Source organism: Mobula birostris, chromosome 4 (assembly GCF_030028105.1).
Source record: "Mobula birostris isolate sMobBir1 chromosome 4, sMobBir1.hap1, whole genome shotgun sequence".
Classification (NCBI taxonomy): Eukaryota; Metazoa; Chordata; class Chondrichthyes; order Myliobatiformes; family Myliobatidae; genus Mobula; species Mobula birostris.
The window spans coordinates 80,899-99,108 of NC_092373.1; the positions used below are offsets into that span (position 1 = coordinate 80,899).

General features: G+C 45.8%; 1 protein-coding gene across 4 annotated transcripts in view; it reads left to right on the forward strand.

Moving 5' to 3' along the window:
- The window catches only part of lrrc31 (leucine rich repeat containing 31), a 206,668-nt gene that overhangs the window by 68,738 nt on the left and 119,720 nt on the right, over positions 1 to 18,210 (forward strand). For all 4 annotated transcript variants that reach the window (XM_072254455.1, XM_072254454.1, XM_072254458.1 and 1 more), the window contains exon 3: positions 9,135 to 9,368. In XM_072254455.1, coding sequence (XP_072110556.1) covers positions 9,135 to 9,368 — 234 coding nt within the window. The remainder of the gene's footprint in view (positions 1 to 9,134; positions 9,369 to 18,210) is intronic.

Genomic DNA, 18,210 nt, shown 5'->3' on the forward strand with positions numbered 1-18,210 from the left:
CATGCCATTAGCTTTCTTCACTGCCTGCTGTACTTGCTTGCTTGCTTTCAGTGACTGATGTACAAGAACACTTAGATCTCGTTGTATTTCCCCTTTTCCTAACTTGACTCCATTTAGATAATAATCTGCCTTCCTGTTCTTACCACCAAAGTGGATAACCTCACATTTATCCACATTAAACTGCATCTGCCCACTTACCCAGACTGTCCAAATCACTCTGCATTCTCATAACATCCTCCTCACATTTCACACTGCCACCCAGCTTTGTGTCATTGGCAAATTTGCTAATGTTACTTTTAATTCCCTCATCTAAATCATTAATATATATTGTAAACAGCTGCGGTACCCCACTGGTCACCGCCTGCCATTCCGAAAGGGACCCGTTAATCACTACTCTTTGTTTTCTGTCAGCCAGCCAATTTTCAATCCATGTCAGTACTCTGCCCCCAATACCATGTGCCCTAATTTTGCACACTAATCTCCTATGTGGGACTTTATCAAAGGCTTTCTGAAAGTCCAGGTACACTACATCCACTGGCTCTCCCTTGTCCATTTTCATAGTTACATCCTCAAAAAATTCCAAAAGATTAGTCAAGCACGATTTTCCCTTCGTAAATCCATGCTGACTCAGACCAACCCTGTTTCTGCTATCCAGATGTGTCATAATTTCACCTTTTATAATTGACTCCAGCATCTTTCCCACCACCGACGTCAGGCTAACCGGTCTATAATTCCCTGTTTTCTCTCTTCCTCCCTTCTTGAAGAGAGGGACAACACTAGTCACCCTCCAATCCACAGGAACTGATCCTGAATCTATAGAACATTGGAAAATGATTACCAATGCGTCCACGATTTCTAGAGCCACCTGCTTAAGTACCCTGGGATGCAGACCATCAGGTCCCAGGGACTTATCAGCCTTCAGACCCAACAGCCTATCCAACACCATTTCCTGCCTAATATAAATTTCCTTCAATTCTTCCATTACCCTAGGTCCTTTGGCCACTATTATATCTGGGAGATTGTTTGTGTCTTCCCTGGTGAAGACAGATCCAAAGTACCTGTTCAACTCATCTGCCATTTCCTTGTTCCCCATAATAAATTCACCCGTTTCTGTCTTCAAGGGCCTAATTTTGATCTTAACTATTTTTTTCCTTTTCACATACCTAAAGAAGCTTTTACTATTGTCCTTTATATTCTTGGCTAGTTTACCTTCGTACCTTATTTTTTCTCCGTGTATTGCCTTTTTAGCTACCTTCTGTTGCTCTTTAAAAGTTTCCCAGTCCTCCGGTTTCCCACTCGTCTTTGCTATGTTATACTTCTCTTTTATTTTTATACTGCCCATTACTTCCCTTGTCAGCCACAGCCTCCCCTTACTCCCCTTAGGATCTTTCTTCCTCTTTGGAATGAACTGATTCTGCACCTTCCGCATTATTCCCAGAAACACTTGCCATTGCTGTTCCACTGTCATCCCTGCTCGGGTATTGTTCCAGACAAGAATGGCTGACTGTCTGGTGCGACACGCTAAAAACAAAAAATCTAAGTGTAACTCTCACTTCGGCTAGCGGCTTAATATAGGAGGTGATAGTCCCCGGCCCGGCCAAACTTAAGGAATCTCGTTTGGGTAGTTGCTGCACGATGTGTCCCCTGTTATAAATCAGTAGCCCGAAATAACAAACAGTACACAATATGCGATTAAACGATTAAGCTTTATAATTCTTCCTTTGACTATATGGTTAGTAAAGAAAACGAAAGAAAAGAAAAAGGGCCCAATCTTATGAAACAGTCTATTGCGCAATGTTGGAGCTCGCTGATAAGTTGATCGTCCTCCATCAACCTCCTCTGATCGTCGCTGCCCTTTGGACCCTCGCTCCAAGTCCACCCCATCCGGCGGTCTACCAACTCTCCCCATTTGCGTCTTCTCTCCTCATCTCTCCCCGGCAAAAGACCGTGAAAATCTCTCTTCCAGGCTCACAAGAAAGAACAACAGCATTCTAAACTCCGTTATCTCTAGTCGTAACTCAAACATTGCTGCTACAGAGAAACCATTACATTATCAGTGAAACCTTACAGCGTGTTACAGAAGAAAGGATGTGCTGATGTTGGAGAGGGTTCAAAGGAGGGTCAGAAAAAAGGCTTGTTACCTGAGGAGCATTTGATGCTCTGCCCTGCACTCAGAGGAATTCTGATGTATGAGCGCTTGCCTAATTGAAAGGTATCGAATGTTGAAAGGCCTCGATAGAGTGGATGTGGAGGGGATGTTTCTGGTAGTGAGGGGGTCTAGGACCAGAGGACACAGCCTCAGAATAGAGGGGCACCCTTTTAGAATGAAGATGAGAAAGAATTTTTTTAGTCAAAGAGTGGTGAATCTGTGGAATTCATTGCCACAGTCAGCTGTGGAGGCCAGGTCTTTATGTATATTTAAGGCAGAGGTTGATAGAATCTTGATTAGTCAGGGCATGAAGGGATATGTGGCGAAGGCAGGAGATTGGGGCTGAGAGGAGAAACGGATCAGCCATGATGAACTGGCGGAGCAGACTCCATGGGTCAAATGGCTGAATTCTGCTCCTGTATCTTATGGTCTTATATTTTGTGAGTGCAATGTGGCTCAGAGGAACATTGTTTCAGTTGGTTTTATTTCTGTACAGTCAGATGACAATAAACTTGAACTTGTTCAGGTATACGATAAATGATATTGTTTCAGCCGACACCACCACCACTGGCAGCTCATTCCAGATACCAACTACTCTGTGTTGGAAAATTTGCTCCTCAAATCTTCCTTTCCCATTAAACCTAGATTTCGATGTTTGGCAAGACAAGCTCTGATTTGGGGTTAGAACATAGAACATAGAATAGTACAGCACAGTACAGGCCCTTTGGCCCTCAATGTTGTGCCCACCTGACCCTCAAACCCTGCCTCCCATATAAGCCCCTACCTTAGATTCCTCCATCTACCTGTCTAGTAGTCTCTTAAACTTCACTAGTGTATCTGCCTCCACCACTGACTCAGGCAGTGCATTCCACGCACCAACCACTCTCTGAGTAAAAAACCTTCCTCTAATATCGCCCTTGAACTTTCCCTCCCCTTACCTTGTCCTCTTGTATTGAGCAGTGGTGCCCTGGGGAAGAGGCGCTGGCTATCCACTCTATCTATTCCTCTTATTATCTTGTACACCTCTATCATGTCTCCTCTCATCCTCCTTCTCTCCAAAGAGTAAAACCCTAGCTCCCTTAATCTCTGATCATAATGCATACTTTCTAAACCAGGCAGCATCCTGGTAAATCTCCTCTGTACCCTTTCCAATGCTTCCACATCCTTCCTATAGTGAGGTGACCAGAACTGGACACAGTATTCCAAGTGTGGCCTAACCAGAGTTTTATAGAGCTGCATCATTACATCCCGACTCTTAAACTCTATCCCTCGACTTATGAAAGCTAACACCCCATAAGCTTTCTGAACTACCCTATCCACCTGTGAGGCAACTTTCAGGGATCTGTGGACATGTACCCCGAGATCTCTCTGCTCCTCCACACTACCAAGCATCCTGCCATTTACTTTGTACCCTGCCTTGGAGTTTGTCCTTCCAAAGTGTACCACCTCAGACTTCTCCGGGTTGAACTCCATCTGCCACTTCTCAGCCCACTTCTGCATCCTATCAATGTCTCTCTGCAATCTTTGACAATCCTCTACACTATCTACACCACCACCAACCTTTGTGTCGTCTGCAAACTTGCCAACCCACCCTTCTACCCCCACATCCAGGTCATTAATAAAAATCATGAAAAGTAGAGGTCCCAGAACAGATCCTTGTGGGACACCACTAGTCACAATCCTCCAATCCAAATGTACTCCCTCCACCACCACCCTCTGCCTTCTGTAAGCAAGCCAATTATGAATCCACCTGGCCAAACTTCCCTGGATCCCATGCCTTCTGACTTTCTGAATAAGCCTACCGTGTGGAACCTTGTCAAATGCCTCACTAAAACCCATATAGATCACATCCACTGCACTACCCTCATCTATATGCCTGGTCACCTCCTCAAAGAAATCTATCAGGCTTGTTAGACACGATCTGCCCTTCGCAAAGCCATGCTGACTGTCGCTGATTAGACCATGATTCTCTAAATGCCTATAGATCCTATCTCTAAGAATCTTTTCCATCAGCTTTCCCACCACAGACGTAAGGCTCGCTGGTCTATAATTACCCGGACTATCCCTACTACCTTTGAACAAGGGAACAACATTCGCCTCCCTCCAACCCTCCGGTACCATTCCCGTGGACAACGAGGACATAAAGATCCTAGCCAGAGGCTCAGCAATCTCTTCTCTCACCTCGTGGAGCAGCCTGGGGAATATTCCGTCAGGCCCCGGGGTCTTATTTGTCCTAATGTATTTTAACAACTCCAACACCACCTCTCCCTTAATGTGAACATGCTCCAGAACATCAACCTCACTCATATTGTCCTCACCATCATCAAGTTCCCTCTCATTGGTGAATACCGAAGAGAAATATTCATTGAGGACCTTGCTCACTTCCACAGCCTCCACGCACATCTTCCCTCCTTTATCTCTAATCGGTCCTACCTTCACTCCTGTCATCCTTTTTTTCTTCACATAATTGAAGAATGCCTTGGGGTTTTCCTTTACCCTACTCGCCAAGGCCTCTCATGCCCCCTTCTTGCTCTCCTCAGCCCCTTCTTAAGCTCCGTTCTTGCTTCCCTATATTCCTCAATAGACCCATCTGATCCTTGCTTCCTGAACCTCACGTATGCTGCCTTCTTCCACTTGACTAGATTTTCCACCTCACTCGTCACCCATGGTTCCTTCACCCTACCATTCTTTATCTTCCTCACCGGGACAAATTTATTCCTTACATCCCGCAAGAGATCTCTAAACATCGACCACATGTCCATACTACGTTTCCCTGCAAAAACATCATCCCAATTCACACCCGCAAGTTCTGGCCTTATAGCCTCATAATTTGCCTTTCCCCAATTAAAAATTTTCCTGTCCTCTCTGATTCTATCCTTTTCCATGATAATTATAAGGCCAGGGAGCGGTGGTCACTGTCCCCCAGATGCTCACCCACTGAGAGATCTGTGACCTGACCCGGTTCATTATCTAGTACTAGATCTAGTATGGCATTCCCCCTGGTCGGCCTGTCCACATACTGTGACAGGAATCCATCCTGGACACACTTAACAAACTCTGCCCCATCTAAACCCTTGGAACTAATCGGGTGCCAAGGAATACTAGGGAGGTTAAAGTCACCCCTGATAACAACCCTGTTATTTTTGCACCTTTCCAAAATCTGCCTCCCAATCTGCTCCTCTGTATCTCTGCTGCTACCACGGGGCCTATAGAATACCCCAAATAGAGTAACTGCTCCCTTCCTGTTCCTGACTTCCACCCATATTGACTCAAAAGAGGATCCTGCTACGTTACCCACCCTTTCTGTAGCTGTGATAGTATCCCTGACCAGTAATGCCACCACTCCTCCCCTTTTTCTGCCCTCTCTATCCCTTTTAAAGCACCGAAATCCAGGAATATTGAGAATCCATTCCTGCCCTGGTACCAGCCAAGTCTCTGTAGTGGCCACTACATCATAATTCCATGTATGTATCCAAGCTCTCAGTTCATCACCTTTGTTCCTGATGCTTCTTGCATTGAGGTACACACATTTCAGCCCTTCTACCTTACTGTCTTTACACCATTTATTCTGCTTCTCTTTCCTCAAAGCCTCTCTGTATGTTAGATCTGGCTTTACTCCATGTACTTCTTTCACTGTTCTATTGCTCTGGGTCCCATCCCCCTCGCAAATTAGTCTAAACCCTCCCGAACCATGCTAGCAAACCTACCTGCAAGGATATTGTTCCCCCTCGAGTTCAGGTGCAACCCATCCAATCTGTACAGGTCCCACCTTCCCCAGAAGAGATCCCAATGATCTAAAAATCTAAAACCCTGCTCCCTACATCAACTCCTCAGCCACGCATTCAACTGCCATCTCCTCCAATTCTTACCATCTCTGTCACGTAGCACTGGCAGCAATCCTGAGAACGTCACCCTTGAGGTCCTGTTCTTCAGCCTTCTGCCTAATTCCCGAAACTCACACTTCAGGACCTCATCCCTCTTCCTGCCTATGTCGTTGGTCCCAACATGGATCACGACTTCTGGTTGCTTTCCCTCTCGTACCAGTATGTCGTGCACCCGGTCAGAGACATCCCGGACCCTGGCACCCGGGAGGCAACAAACCATGCGGGTGTCCTTCTCACGTCCACAAAATCGCCTGTCTGCTCCCCTGACTATAGAGTCTCCAATGACGACAGCTCTCCTCTTCTCCGTCCCACCCTTCTGCACCACAGGGTCAGACTCAGTGCCGGAGGCCCTGCCACCGTGACTCACACCTGGTCGGTCGTCCTCGCCAACAGTATCCAGGATGGTAAACTTATTATTCAGGGGAATGGCTACAGGGGTGCTCTGCACTACCTGTCTGCTCAGCTTTGCTTTCCCCCCTCTGCCTGTCACCCAACGACCTGCTTCCGACAGCCTAGGTGTGACTACCTCCCTGTAGCTCTCATCTATGACTGCCTCATTCTCCCTTATGAGTCGAAGGTCATCCAGCTGCTGCTCCAGATTCCTTACACGGTCCTCCAGATCGCCCAGTCGTATGCACTTCTGGCAGATGTGACTCTGCGGGAGAGAGGCGTTCCCCCAAGACTGCCACATCTCACATGAGAGGCACTTCACCGTCTCAGGAGACATTGTAAAAACTAACTGCGAGCTAGCTTGTCCTCCGCCTCTTCTCGTTGAAGCCTCTCGAGTCAAAGCCTCAAAGCTCCACTCCTTCACTGGCCCACTCATGCACTGGCCGCTTCGCTTGAGCTATCCCTCTATTTCGTCAGGATGGTTTTATGCAAGTGAAAAACTTAAAACTTATTTTTCAAGAGGTGACTATTTGGGGCCTTTTGACAAGATTCTGGGTAGTAGGTTGGTCTGTAAAGTGCGATAACATTGGATTTAGTGTGAGCTAACCAATTGGATACGAAACTGGAAATGACTGGGTGTTAATAGAGCAGGGGTCCCCAACCTGTTTTGCACTGCAGACCAGTTTAATGTTGTTAATATTCTTGCGGACCGGCCGACCCGGGGTGGGGGGCTGCGGGTGTATCGGGTTGCCGACGGATAAGAGTAGCAGTCAAATACGTTGGATTTACTCCGAGAAAGACTACCATGACCATGAAGCCTTGCACGGGCACCAGTGCGCATGCGCGTAAATGCCGATATTTTTTCCACCGCAAATCGTTTTCGCCGATTCTGCTTGGGGGCGGGGGGGGGGTGTTAATCACGACTGGAATATAGGTGATAAGTGGCTAATACACTCAATTTCGTTTCTAAAAGGGTTTATCTAACAAATTTAATATTAAACACAAAGTGCATATTTTCCTCGCATGAATATAATGGTAGGTCAATTATCAGGGGAGCTTGAAGTAAGTGTTGAACGAACTTCCAGTAGAAGTGGCAGAAGCAGGTTCAATATTATCATTTAAAGAAAAATTGGACAGCTATATGGACAGGAAAGGAATGGAGGGTTATGGGCTGAATGCAGGTCGGTGGGACTAGGTGAGAGTAGCGTTCGGCATGGACTAGAAGGGCCGAGATGGCCTGTTTCCGTGCTGTAATTGTTATATGGTTATATAAGTCACTTATAATTCAATAGCATCATAACATTTTAAGTAACATTTGGATATTAAACACACAGCACATATTTTCCCCGTATGAACATATTAAATCATTGCAACACACCAATATCGCTGAATCAGTGGGAGCCCTGGGCTTGTTTTCCTGTAACAACACGGTCCTATCGAGGGGTGATGGGAGACAGCGATACTCGAACGGGTTCCTTATTTCCAGTCTATTCCGCAACTTAGTTTTCGTTGCATTCATTGCAGGGATATGATGTTGGAAATGGATGCAACGTTTCCAGTGCTTTCGGGGCTATCTCAGGATATTCAGCCTTGACTTTGATCCAAAATGCTGGCAGAGATGTTATGTCAAACATACTTTTCAGCCCGCTGTCATTTGCAAGCTCGAGGAGTTGATCTCCTTCCCGCGCCGACATGGATGACGCGTGGGTAATGACCTTGCGTGCGTTCAAATTCAACAGTGCGTGACAGGGAATGAGGAAAGGTGCAGCTGACTCATATCGCCAAATCAGATCGTTTCCTCACGGCCCGGTAGCGTATGCTTTGTGGCCCAGTCCCAGTCCGCGGCCTGGTGGTTGGGGACCACTGTAATAGAGCATAGGTTTTAAGATTGGAGGTCTGTCACTAGGGTGTCCCACAACAATCAGTGCTGGATGCACTGTTGCTTATTGATTGTCTTAGAGATTTCTCTTATGATTGCAACATTCTGTTAGACATTGATAATTAAAATGCTGCATGTCTGCTTCCCATATTCATGGAGAGACCGATGACAGGTGAACTGCATGGCCTTGATTGCAGCGAGTTCTAGGCCTCAAGCTGCAGGCTTGCCTGTTGCAGCAGTCCAGGAGGAGAGATGCTGGAAGCAGTGTAGCTGGCCCTTCCTGTTGGGGCTGCCATCCAGTGTTTGATCAGTGGAATGACAAACTGGATTGTGTGCATGGACACTGCTGAGAATTTCTTGTTCTTGCCAATAATACCCATATACCATCAATTTACAGGACATGTCACTTGGGGACTTAAACTACATATTTTTTGTGTGACCTTTATGTTTACTTGCTATCTTATATGTGCTATATGTGCCTTGTACTGTGTATGGCTGTACACCAGAGGAATAGCGTTTCATTTGGTTGTATGCATGGGGTTTATGTATGGTTGAATGATAATTAAACAAACTAAATTTAGTGGCCCCAAAGGGTACCTTTTTACCCAGAAGGTGGTCGGTACATGGAATGGTCTGCCAGAGGTAGAGGAAACTGGACCTACTCAGCAAGATTGGTAGTATCATGTGAGTGAAACAGATTTAATATTTTGGTGTTAACTGTTTCTCTCTCTACTGATCTTGGCTGACCTAAATATTGGCAACAATTTCTATTTAGTTTCAATTTTCTAATTCTGCAGTATTGTTCCTTTGGGAATATTATTTTGTATTTTAGATTCCAAACATCAGAAGACAGAAAGTATCAAACAGTCAAGGTCGCCCTTTGACCTGATCGTGAACCAGATATGGAGAAAAAAATCTTCGACAGAGAGACGGCCACAGTCGTCAGTGTCCCGCTTTTTCAAAAAGTCTGATAATTCTACTAAAACTGACTGCTCTACAGGAAGGGATGGACTGGAAGAAATATCACTAGATTCTGAAGCCAATGAAAACAAGTCAACAATTTCAGGTAATTACAGTCCTGTGTAAAAGTCTTAGGCCCATATATACAGCAAGGATGTCTGAGACTTTGGCATAGCACTATAGTAATTTTATGTATTACACTGTACGGCTGCCACAAAAATAAGCAAATTTCGTAACATGTGAGTGATGATAAACCTGAATCTGATAGGGGTCTCTAATGTAGACTGAGTGTGGAAAGGAGACAGGGAAAGGGGAATCATGGTTGGGAAAAAGGGGAGGGAGCAGTAATCACCAAAGAGACTTTTTTTTTATGATTTAAAAAATCCAATTGTTTGGAACCAAATGACCTTGCGTAGTGTCTCACGGCTGGGTGGGTCTGCACCAGCGCCACCCTTCCTCGCCCGAGCACTCCTTCTCTGCCACCTGTCCCCACCCCTTCCACAGTGCTCCACCCACTATTCCCAACATCCATTGCTCCCACCAGGTTTACAGTGCCTGTCAGAAGTACTCACCCCCCCCATCCCCCCAGAAGTTTTCATGTTTTATCGTTTAACAATATTGAATCACAGTGGATTTGATTTGACTTTTTGACACTGATCAACAGAAAAAGACTTTTCCATGTCAAAGTGAAAAGGAGTCTCTACAAAGTGATCTAAATTAATTACAAATATAAAACACAAAATAACTGATTGCCCAAGTATTCACTTGTTCCATTCAGTAATTAGAAGACACATGTTTGGCAGCAATTACAGCCTTGAATATGTGTAGATAGTACTCTTATCAGCTTTGCACATCTAGACACTGCATTTTTTTCCCATTCTTTACAAAACTGTTCAAGCTCTGTCAGATTGCACAGGGATTGTGAGTGAACAGCCCTTTTGAAGACCAGCCACAAATTCTCAATTGGATTGAGGTCTATAATCTGACTTGGCTACTCCAGGACATTAATTTTGTTGTTTTTAAGCCAGTTCTGTGTAGCTTTGGCTTTATGCTTGGGGTCATTGTCTTGTTGGAAAACATATCTTCTCCCAAGTCACAGTTCTCTTGCAAACTGCATCGAGTTTTCCTTCAGGATTTCCCGTATTTTGCTGCATTCACAAGCTTTCCAGGGCTTGCTACAGTGGAGCATCCCCACAACATGGTGGCAATGGTGTGTTTTTGATGATGAATGGTGTTTGGCCTGCACCAAACATAGTGTTTAGTTTGTTGGCCAAAAAAGCTCAATTTTGGTTTCATCAGACCATCGAACATTCGTCCAGCATGCCTTTTGACAAAGTTTAGCTGAGATTTCATAGAACATAGAAAACCTTCAGCACAATACAGGCCCTTCGGCCCATAAAGCTGTGCCGAATATTTCCCACCTTAGAAATTACCTAGGGTTACCCGAGCCTTCTATTTTTCTGAGCTCCATATACCTTCCTAGGAGTCTCTTAAAAGACCCTATCGAGGGTTGGCACAACATTGTGGGCCGAAGGGCCTGTACTGTGCTGTACTATTCTATGTTCTATGTATCTGCCTCCACCACTGTCACTGGCAGCCCATTCCATGCAGTCACCACTCACTGCGTTAAAAAAAAAACTTACCCCTGATATCTCCTCTGTACCTACATGTGACTTCTTTCAATAGTGGCTTTCTCCTTGCCATTTTTCCATAAAGCTGCGATTGCTGAAGCACCCAGGCAGCCGTTGTTGTATGTATAGTCTCTCCCATCTGTTACGTACCCCGTAACTGGGTTGCCAAACCAGCAGAAATGGATCACTCAGTTGGAGTCTGGATTACTAGAACTAAGAAAGTTTTATTAAAGAAACAAGCAACACAGTAATCGAAAGGATAATAAATGCAACAGTTCAGCAATGATAACCACACATGTGCACAGAATTAAGATAACAGCATCAATCAAGCTCTATCGTTGTCTAGGGGTAAATAACCAAATTTCAAAGTGACACAAAAGTTCAGTCCAATTTAGTTCAGTTCGCAGTAATCGTTGCCATGGCGATGGACCACGTGGGGAGAGAGAGAGATAGAACGGGAACGACTGATCATTCAGACACGGCTTCCACTCACAGACCGGCGATATGGCTCACAAACAGCTTCCGGGCAGGTCCTTGGTGATGTCACCTGAGGTCACCGACTGTGACCTCTCCTCCAGATGCGGTCGATCCTCTGCAGTGAACCCAGCACCCAAGCAAGGGCGGACACACACCGGGTTCCCGCTGATCGTACCTTTCCACCCTGTGCGTTGTCCGGTACTTCCCACCGACTCGTGAGAGGCGCACCGCTTCCAGGGTCTCGTTACCTCAGGTGTCGTGTGTGTCCTGCCTTAGCGAACCTGTCCCTTTTTATTCCCCTGCTGGGGTATCGCTTGTCCATCACTTCAGACAGTTCAGGGTTCAAAGGGGGAGCCGCTCCAGACAGCACTCTCTACCGTCCCTTCATTACACATCTCCAGATCGCTTGTCCATCACTTCAAACAGTTCAGGGTTCAAAGGGGGAGCCGATCTTGGCAATACCCAGACTGATGGCTCCTTCATTAACACCTCCACACGCTGCTTCATGTTCCTTATCTCTCCTTCCCCCTGAGGACAGGTGGCAGACCAACTGCTGATGTCACTGATGCTAACCCAGGCCAGCAAACATCTTAATTTTATGTGTATTCTCGTCACACATCTCAGCTACTAAAGCTTGTAACTCCTCCAGAGTTGTCCTAGGTGTCTTGGTGGCCTTCCGCATGAGTCCCCTTCTTGCATGGTAACTCAGTTTTTGAGGATGGTCTGCTCTAGACAGATTTCCAGCTGTGCTATTTTTTTCTATTTCTCCCTGCACCCTCGTGTTCTGAAGGAAGAAGCTGTGGAGATTGCGGAGGCATTAGCGATGACCTTTCAAAAGTCAATAGATTCTGGCATGGTTCCAGAGGACTGGAAGATTGCAAATATCTCTCCGCTATTTAAGAAGGGGGCAAGGAAGCAAAAAGGAAATTATAGACCTGTTACCTCGACATCGGTGGTTGGGAAGTTGTTGGGAGTCGATTATCAAGGATGAGATTATGGAGTACCTGGAGGCATATGACAAGATAGGCAGAACTCAGCATAGTTTCCTTAAAGGAAAATCCTGCCTGACAAACCTATGGCAATTTTTTGAGGAAATTACAAGTAGGCTAGACAAGGGAGATGCAGTGGATGTTGTATATTTGGATTTTCAGAAGGTGCCACACATGAGGCTGCTTAACAAGATAAAAGCCCATGGAATTACGGGAAAGTTACACTTGTGGATATAGCGTTGGCTGATTGGCAGGAAACAGGGAATGGGAATAAAGAGATCCTATTCTGGTTGGCTACCGGTTACCAGTGGTGTTCCACAGGGGTCCGTGTTGGGGCTGCTTCTTTTAACGTTGTACATCAACGATTTGGATTATGGAATGGATGGCTTTGTGGCCAAGTTTGCTGAAGATACAAAGATAGGTGGAGGGGCCGGTAGTGTTGAGGAAACAGAGAGTCTGCAGAGAGACTTGGATAGATTGGGAGAATGGGCAAAGAAGTAGCAAATGATATACAATGTTGGAAAATGTATGATTATGCACTTTGGCAGAAGAAATAAATGGGCAGACTATTATTTAAATTGGCAGAGAATTCGAAGTTCTGAGATGCAACGGGACTTGGGAGTCCTCGAGCAGGATACCCTTAAGGTTAACCTCCAGGTTGAGTTGGTGGTGAAGAAGGCGAATGTAATGTTGGCATTCATTTCTAGAGGAATAGAGTATAGGAGCAGGGATGTGATGTTGAGGCTCTGTAAGACCTCACTTGGAGTACTGTGGGCAGTTTTGGGCTCCTTATTCAAGAAAAGATGTGCTGACATTGGAGAGGGTTCAGAGAAGATTCACTAGAATGATTCCGGGAACGGGAGGGTTAACATATGAGGAACATTTGTCCGCTCTTGGACTGTATTCCTTGGAGTTCAGAAGACTGAGGGGAGACCTCATAGAAACATTTTGAATGTTGAAAGGCATGGACAGAGTGGATGTAGCAAAATTGTTTCCCATGATGGGGGAGTCTAGTATGAGAGGGCATGACTTAAGGATTGAAGGGCACCCATTCAGAACAGAGATGTGAAGAAATTTTTTTAGCCAGAGGGTGGTGAATCTATGGAATTTGTTGTCACGGATGGCAATGGAGGCCAAGTCATTGGGTGTATTTGAGGCAGAGATTGATAGGTATCTGAGTAGCCAGGGCATCAAAGGTTATGGTGAGAAGGCAGGGGAGTGGGACTAAATGGGAGAATGGATCAGCTCATGATAAAATGGCAGAGCAGACTCAGTGGGCTGAATGTCGACTTCTGCTCCTTTGTCTTATGATTGACACCCGTACTCTAAGGAATACTCAGTAACTTGTGCTTTTCAATAACCTCTTTGTGGATTTGTTTGGAGTCGTCGTCATCATGGCTATCCCTCGAGGTCGAGGATGATGGTCTTTGTTCTGAAGAAGTGGCCCACAGAGTGAAGATGCCTGTGTGTGTATTTGTTTAACGTGTACTTGATGTTGCACTCCAAGAAGCACATGATACTTCAGAAATCAACCAGCTGATTCCAATGGCATGGAAACCAGGATGATTGGAGCTGATGGATTTGTTGCAGCCTTCATCTGCCTTCACAGCTGTTGAGTTCGAAGTAACTTCGTCCGCCTGTTCCACCGTTGAGGTCTTGGTTAGATTGTTCCTTGTCAGGGACCTCACCCTTGACCTTACCGCCACGGGTGACCCTACCAGGAGCATAGCTCCAGACGGCATTGCTGTCGGGATCACAGGAACACACAAGCTCCTCCACCACGACAAGGTGACAATTCACGGAGAAGTTGTTTGGAGTGTTCTTTTGTCTTCGTGGTGTAATTTTTGCCAGGATACTGACTCACCAGCAGTTGGACCTTCCAGTTGCCTGAAACACCTTGACTGCACACAGGTCTCCAAAAACAGATCTCTATTTAACTAATGCTGTGACTTCTAAAACCAATTGGCTGCACCCGTGATGATTTGGTGTGTCATATTAAAGGCGGGTGAATACTAAGCCAACGTGTCAAAGATTGTGCTAGCAAGACACATTGACGTTATACAGGCAGCAAACAAAATTACTAACTCTTCTAGTAATTACACTTGTTCTAGACTATAGTCATTGCAATCCACAGCTTGTAATTTCCCTTTGGGAGCTGTGCTTTTGATCCAGCTATACATCGTGGTGTGTTTACAGCATCCTGAAGATTCGTCAAACTCTTGAGGATGCAGCTATGCCATTGCTAGAGTGGATTGAAATTTAGACTCTGATTGAAGCAGTGGGTCCAGGCCTGGGAGTGTAAAACAAACCAATATTTAAACATAGAAACATAGAAAATAGGTGCAGGAGTAGGCCATTCGGCCCCTCGAGCCTGCACCGCCATTTATTATGATCATGGCTGATCATCCAACTCAGAACACCGCCCCAGCCTTCCCTCCATACCCCCTGACCCCCGTAGCCACAAGGGCCATATCTAACTCCCTCTTAAATATAGCCAATGAACTGGCCTCAACTGTTTCCTGTGGCAGAGAATTCCACAGATTCACCACTCTCTGTGTGAAGAAGTTTTTCCTAATCTCGGTCCTAAAAGGCTTCCCCTCTATCCTCAAACTGTGACCCCTCGTTCTGGACTTCCCCAACATCGGGAACAATCTTCCTGCATCTAGCCTGTCCAATCCCTTTAGGATCTTATACGTTTCAATCAGATCCCCCCTCAATTTTCTAAATTCCAACGAGTACAAGCCCAGTTCATCCAGTCTTTCTTCATATGAAAGTCCTGCCATCCCAGGAATCAATCTGGTGAACCTTCTTTGTACTCCCTCTATGGCAAGGATGTCTTTCCTCAGATTAGGGGACCAAAACTGCACACAATACTCCAGGTGTGGTCTCACCAAGGCCTTGTACAACTGCAGTAGTACCTCCCTGCTCCTGTACTCGAATCCTCTCGCTATAAATGCCAGCATACCATTTGCCTTTTTCACCGCCTGCTGTACCTGCATGCCCACTTTCAATGACTGGTGTATAATGACACCCAGGTCTCGTTGCACCTCCCCTTTTCCTAATCGGCCACCATTCAGATAATAATCTGTTTTCCTATTTTTGCCACCAAAGTGGATAACTTCACATTTATCCACATTAAATTGCATCTGCCATGAATTTGCCCACTCACCCAACCTATCCAAGTCACCCTGCATCCTCTTAGCATCCTCCTCACAGCTAACACTGCCACCCAGCTTTGTGTCATCCACAAACTTGGAGATGCTGCATTTAATTCCCTCATCCAAGTCATTAATATATATTGTAAACAACTGGGGTCCCAGCACTGAGCCTTGCGGTACCCCACTAGTCACCGCCTGCCATTCTGAAAAGGTCCCGTTTATTCCCACTCTTTGCTTCCTGTCTGCTAACCAACTCTCCACCCACACCAATACCTTACCCCCAATACCATGTGCTTTAAGTTTGCACACTAATCTCCTGTGTGGGACCTTGTCAAAAGCCTTTTGAAAATCCAAATATACCACATCCACTGGTTCTCCCCTATCCACTCTACTGGTTACATCCTCAAAAAATTCTATGAGATTCATCAGACATGATTTTCCTTTCACAAATCCATGCTGACTTTGTCCGATCATTTCACCACTTTCCAAATGTGCTGTTATCACATCCTTGATAACTGACTCCAGCAGTTTCCCCACCACCAACGTTAGGCTAACCGGTCTATAATTCCCCGGTTTCTCTCTCCCTCCTTTTTTAAAAAGTGGAGTTACATTAGCCACCCTCCAATCCTCAGGAGCTAGTCCAGAATCTAACGAGTTTTGAAAAATTATCACTAAACTGACTTAAGCGCTGAGCCAGGTTTAAAAGATTAAGGGAAGGGCAAAGGACAAAGAAAAACATAAAAAATCATAGAAAATCTACGGCACTTTATAGGTTCTTTGGCCCACAATGTTGTGCCGACCATGTAACCTACTCAAGAAGCTACCTAGAATTTCCCTACTGCATAGCCCTCTATTTCTCTAAGTTCCATGTATCTATTTAAGAGTCTCTGGACATGGACCCCAAGATCTCACTGATCCTCCACACTGCCAAGAGTCTCACCATTAATGTTATATTCTGTCTTCACACCTATCTGGGTTGAACTCCCATCTGCCACTTCTCAGCCCAGTTCTGCATCCTATCAACATCCCACTGTAACCTCTGACAACCCTCCAGACTTACCACAACACCCCCAGCTTTTGTGTCATCATCAAACTTATGCTGAAGGAGATAGAGTTGTGATCACTACCTCCAAATGCTCTCCCACCAAGAGATCTGACACCTGACCAGGTTCATTTCCCAATACCAGATCAAGTACATCCTCTCCTCTAGTTGGCTCATCTACATATTGGATCAGAAAAACTTCCTGAACACACTTAAACTCCACCCCATCTAAATCCCTTGCTGTAAGGAGATGCCAGTCAATATTAGGAAAGTTAAAATCACCCATCACAACAACCTTATTATTATTATTCCAGAATCTACCTTCCTATCTGCTCCTCGATGTCCCTGTTACTTGGGGGTCTATAAAAAACACCCAGTAGAGTTATTGCCCCCTTCTTGTTTCTGACTTCCACCCAGAATGACTCATGTTATTTGTTGTATTTTTTTTTCCACGGTAACACGTGAAGCTGCACCCTTTCTAACATGCTGGTGGAGAGAGTTTTATTTGGGTTTTTAGCACTGGAAATAGTTACATTCGGACATGTCTCATTAGCGGGGCAGCGGTATGGTCGCATTGTGTATTCTAGGGACCAGCTGATTGCACTTATGCCGGCCGGTTTAGCGAACAGAGCGGCGGACACCCCTGCTGAAATCTGGAGGAAAACACAGAGGATGCAGAGGGGGAAATCACAAAGGCGAGGAAAGAGGACCGGGTCGAGACAACAGAGACTTATGGAGAAGAGGAGTTCGGTGGGTAATAAAATGGACGAGTTCACGGCGCTAGCCAAGCGTCAGAGAACATTCCGGGAGTGCAGTGTTATGTGTTTTACTGGAACGGGGCTGCATGAGGACATACCCGACCAAAACTTTTCCATGGAGGGCTTCCAGACCGTTCGGGCTGACCGGAAGTGCACTGAGAGCAGTAAGCGTAAAGGAGTTGGGTGCTTACTGTTCTGGTTAACAACGGATGGTGCAATCCTGGTCATATTACGATCGAGGAACGTGTTTGTAGCCTGCATATTGAACTTTTTGCTGTTGGACTCCGGCCATATTCCACCGAGATACAACACTGGGTGTTCCTGCCTGTGGACATCGAAATTTGCAGCTCCTCCCATGGAGGGTCAGACAACCTGAGCCAATAGGCTGGTGCTGGACTTATTTCCATCTGGCATAGTTTGCTTATTCTTGTTCGATGGTTTGTGGTTTTTGTTTTGCTATATTTATGCTCTATTCTTGGTTGGAGCAGCTGTAAGGAAACCCAATTTCCCTCGGGATCAATAAAGTATGTCTACCTATCTATCTACTGGGGAGGATGAAGGTCTGATAATGCCTGCTGTGAGAGACTCACTAATGTACTTCTCCATGGCCTCTGTCTCCGGTTGGGATCGGTTAAAAAGGCGACTGGTGGGTAGCGGGGCCCTGCGGAGAAGGTCGATGGCACAATCATATGGGCGGTGCAGAGGCAGGGAAAGGGCCCATTGTTTACTGAACACCTGTCCCAGGTCATGGTATTCTGTGGGGACTCGGGACAAATTGCGGGGTTCCGGGACAGAGGGGGTCGCGGTAGCCTCCCTGGGAGATGGGGCTGACCACATGCAGTTGGCGTGGCAAGCTTGGCTCCATTTGGCTATCCTCCCGGTAGGCCAGTCGA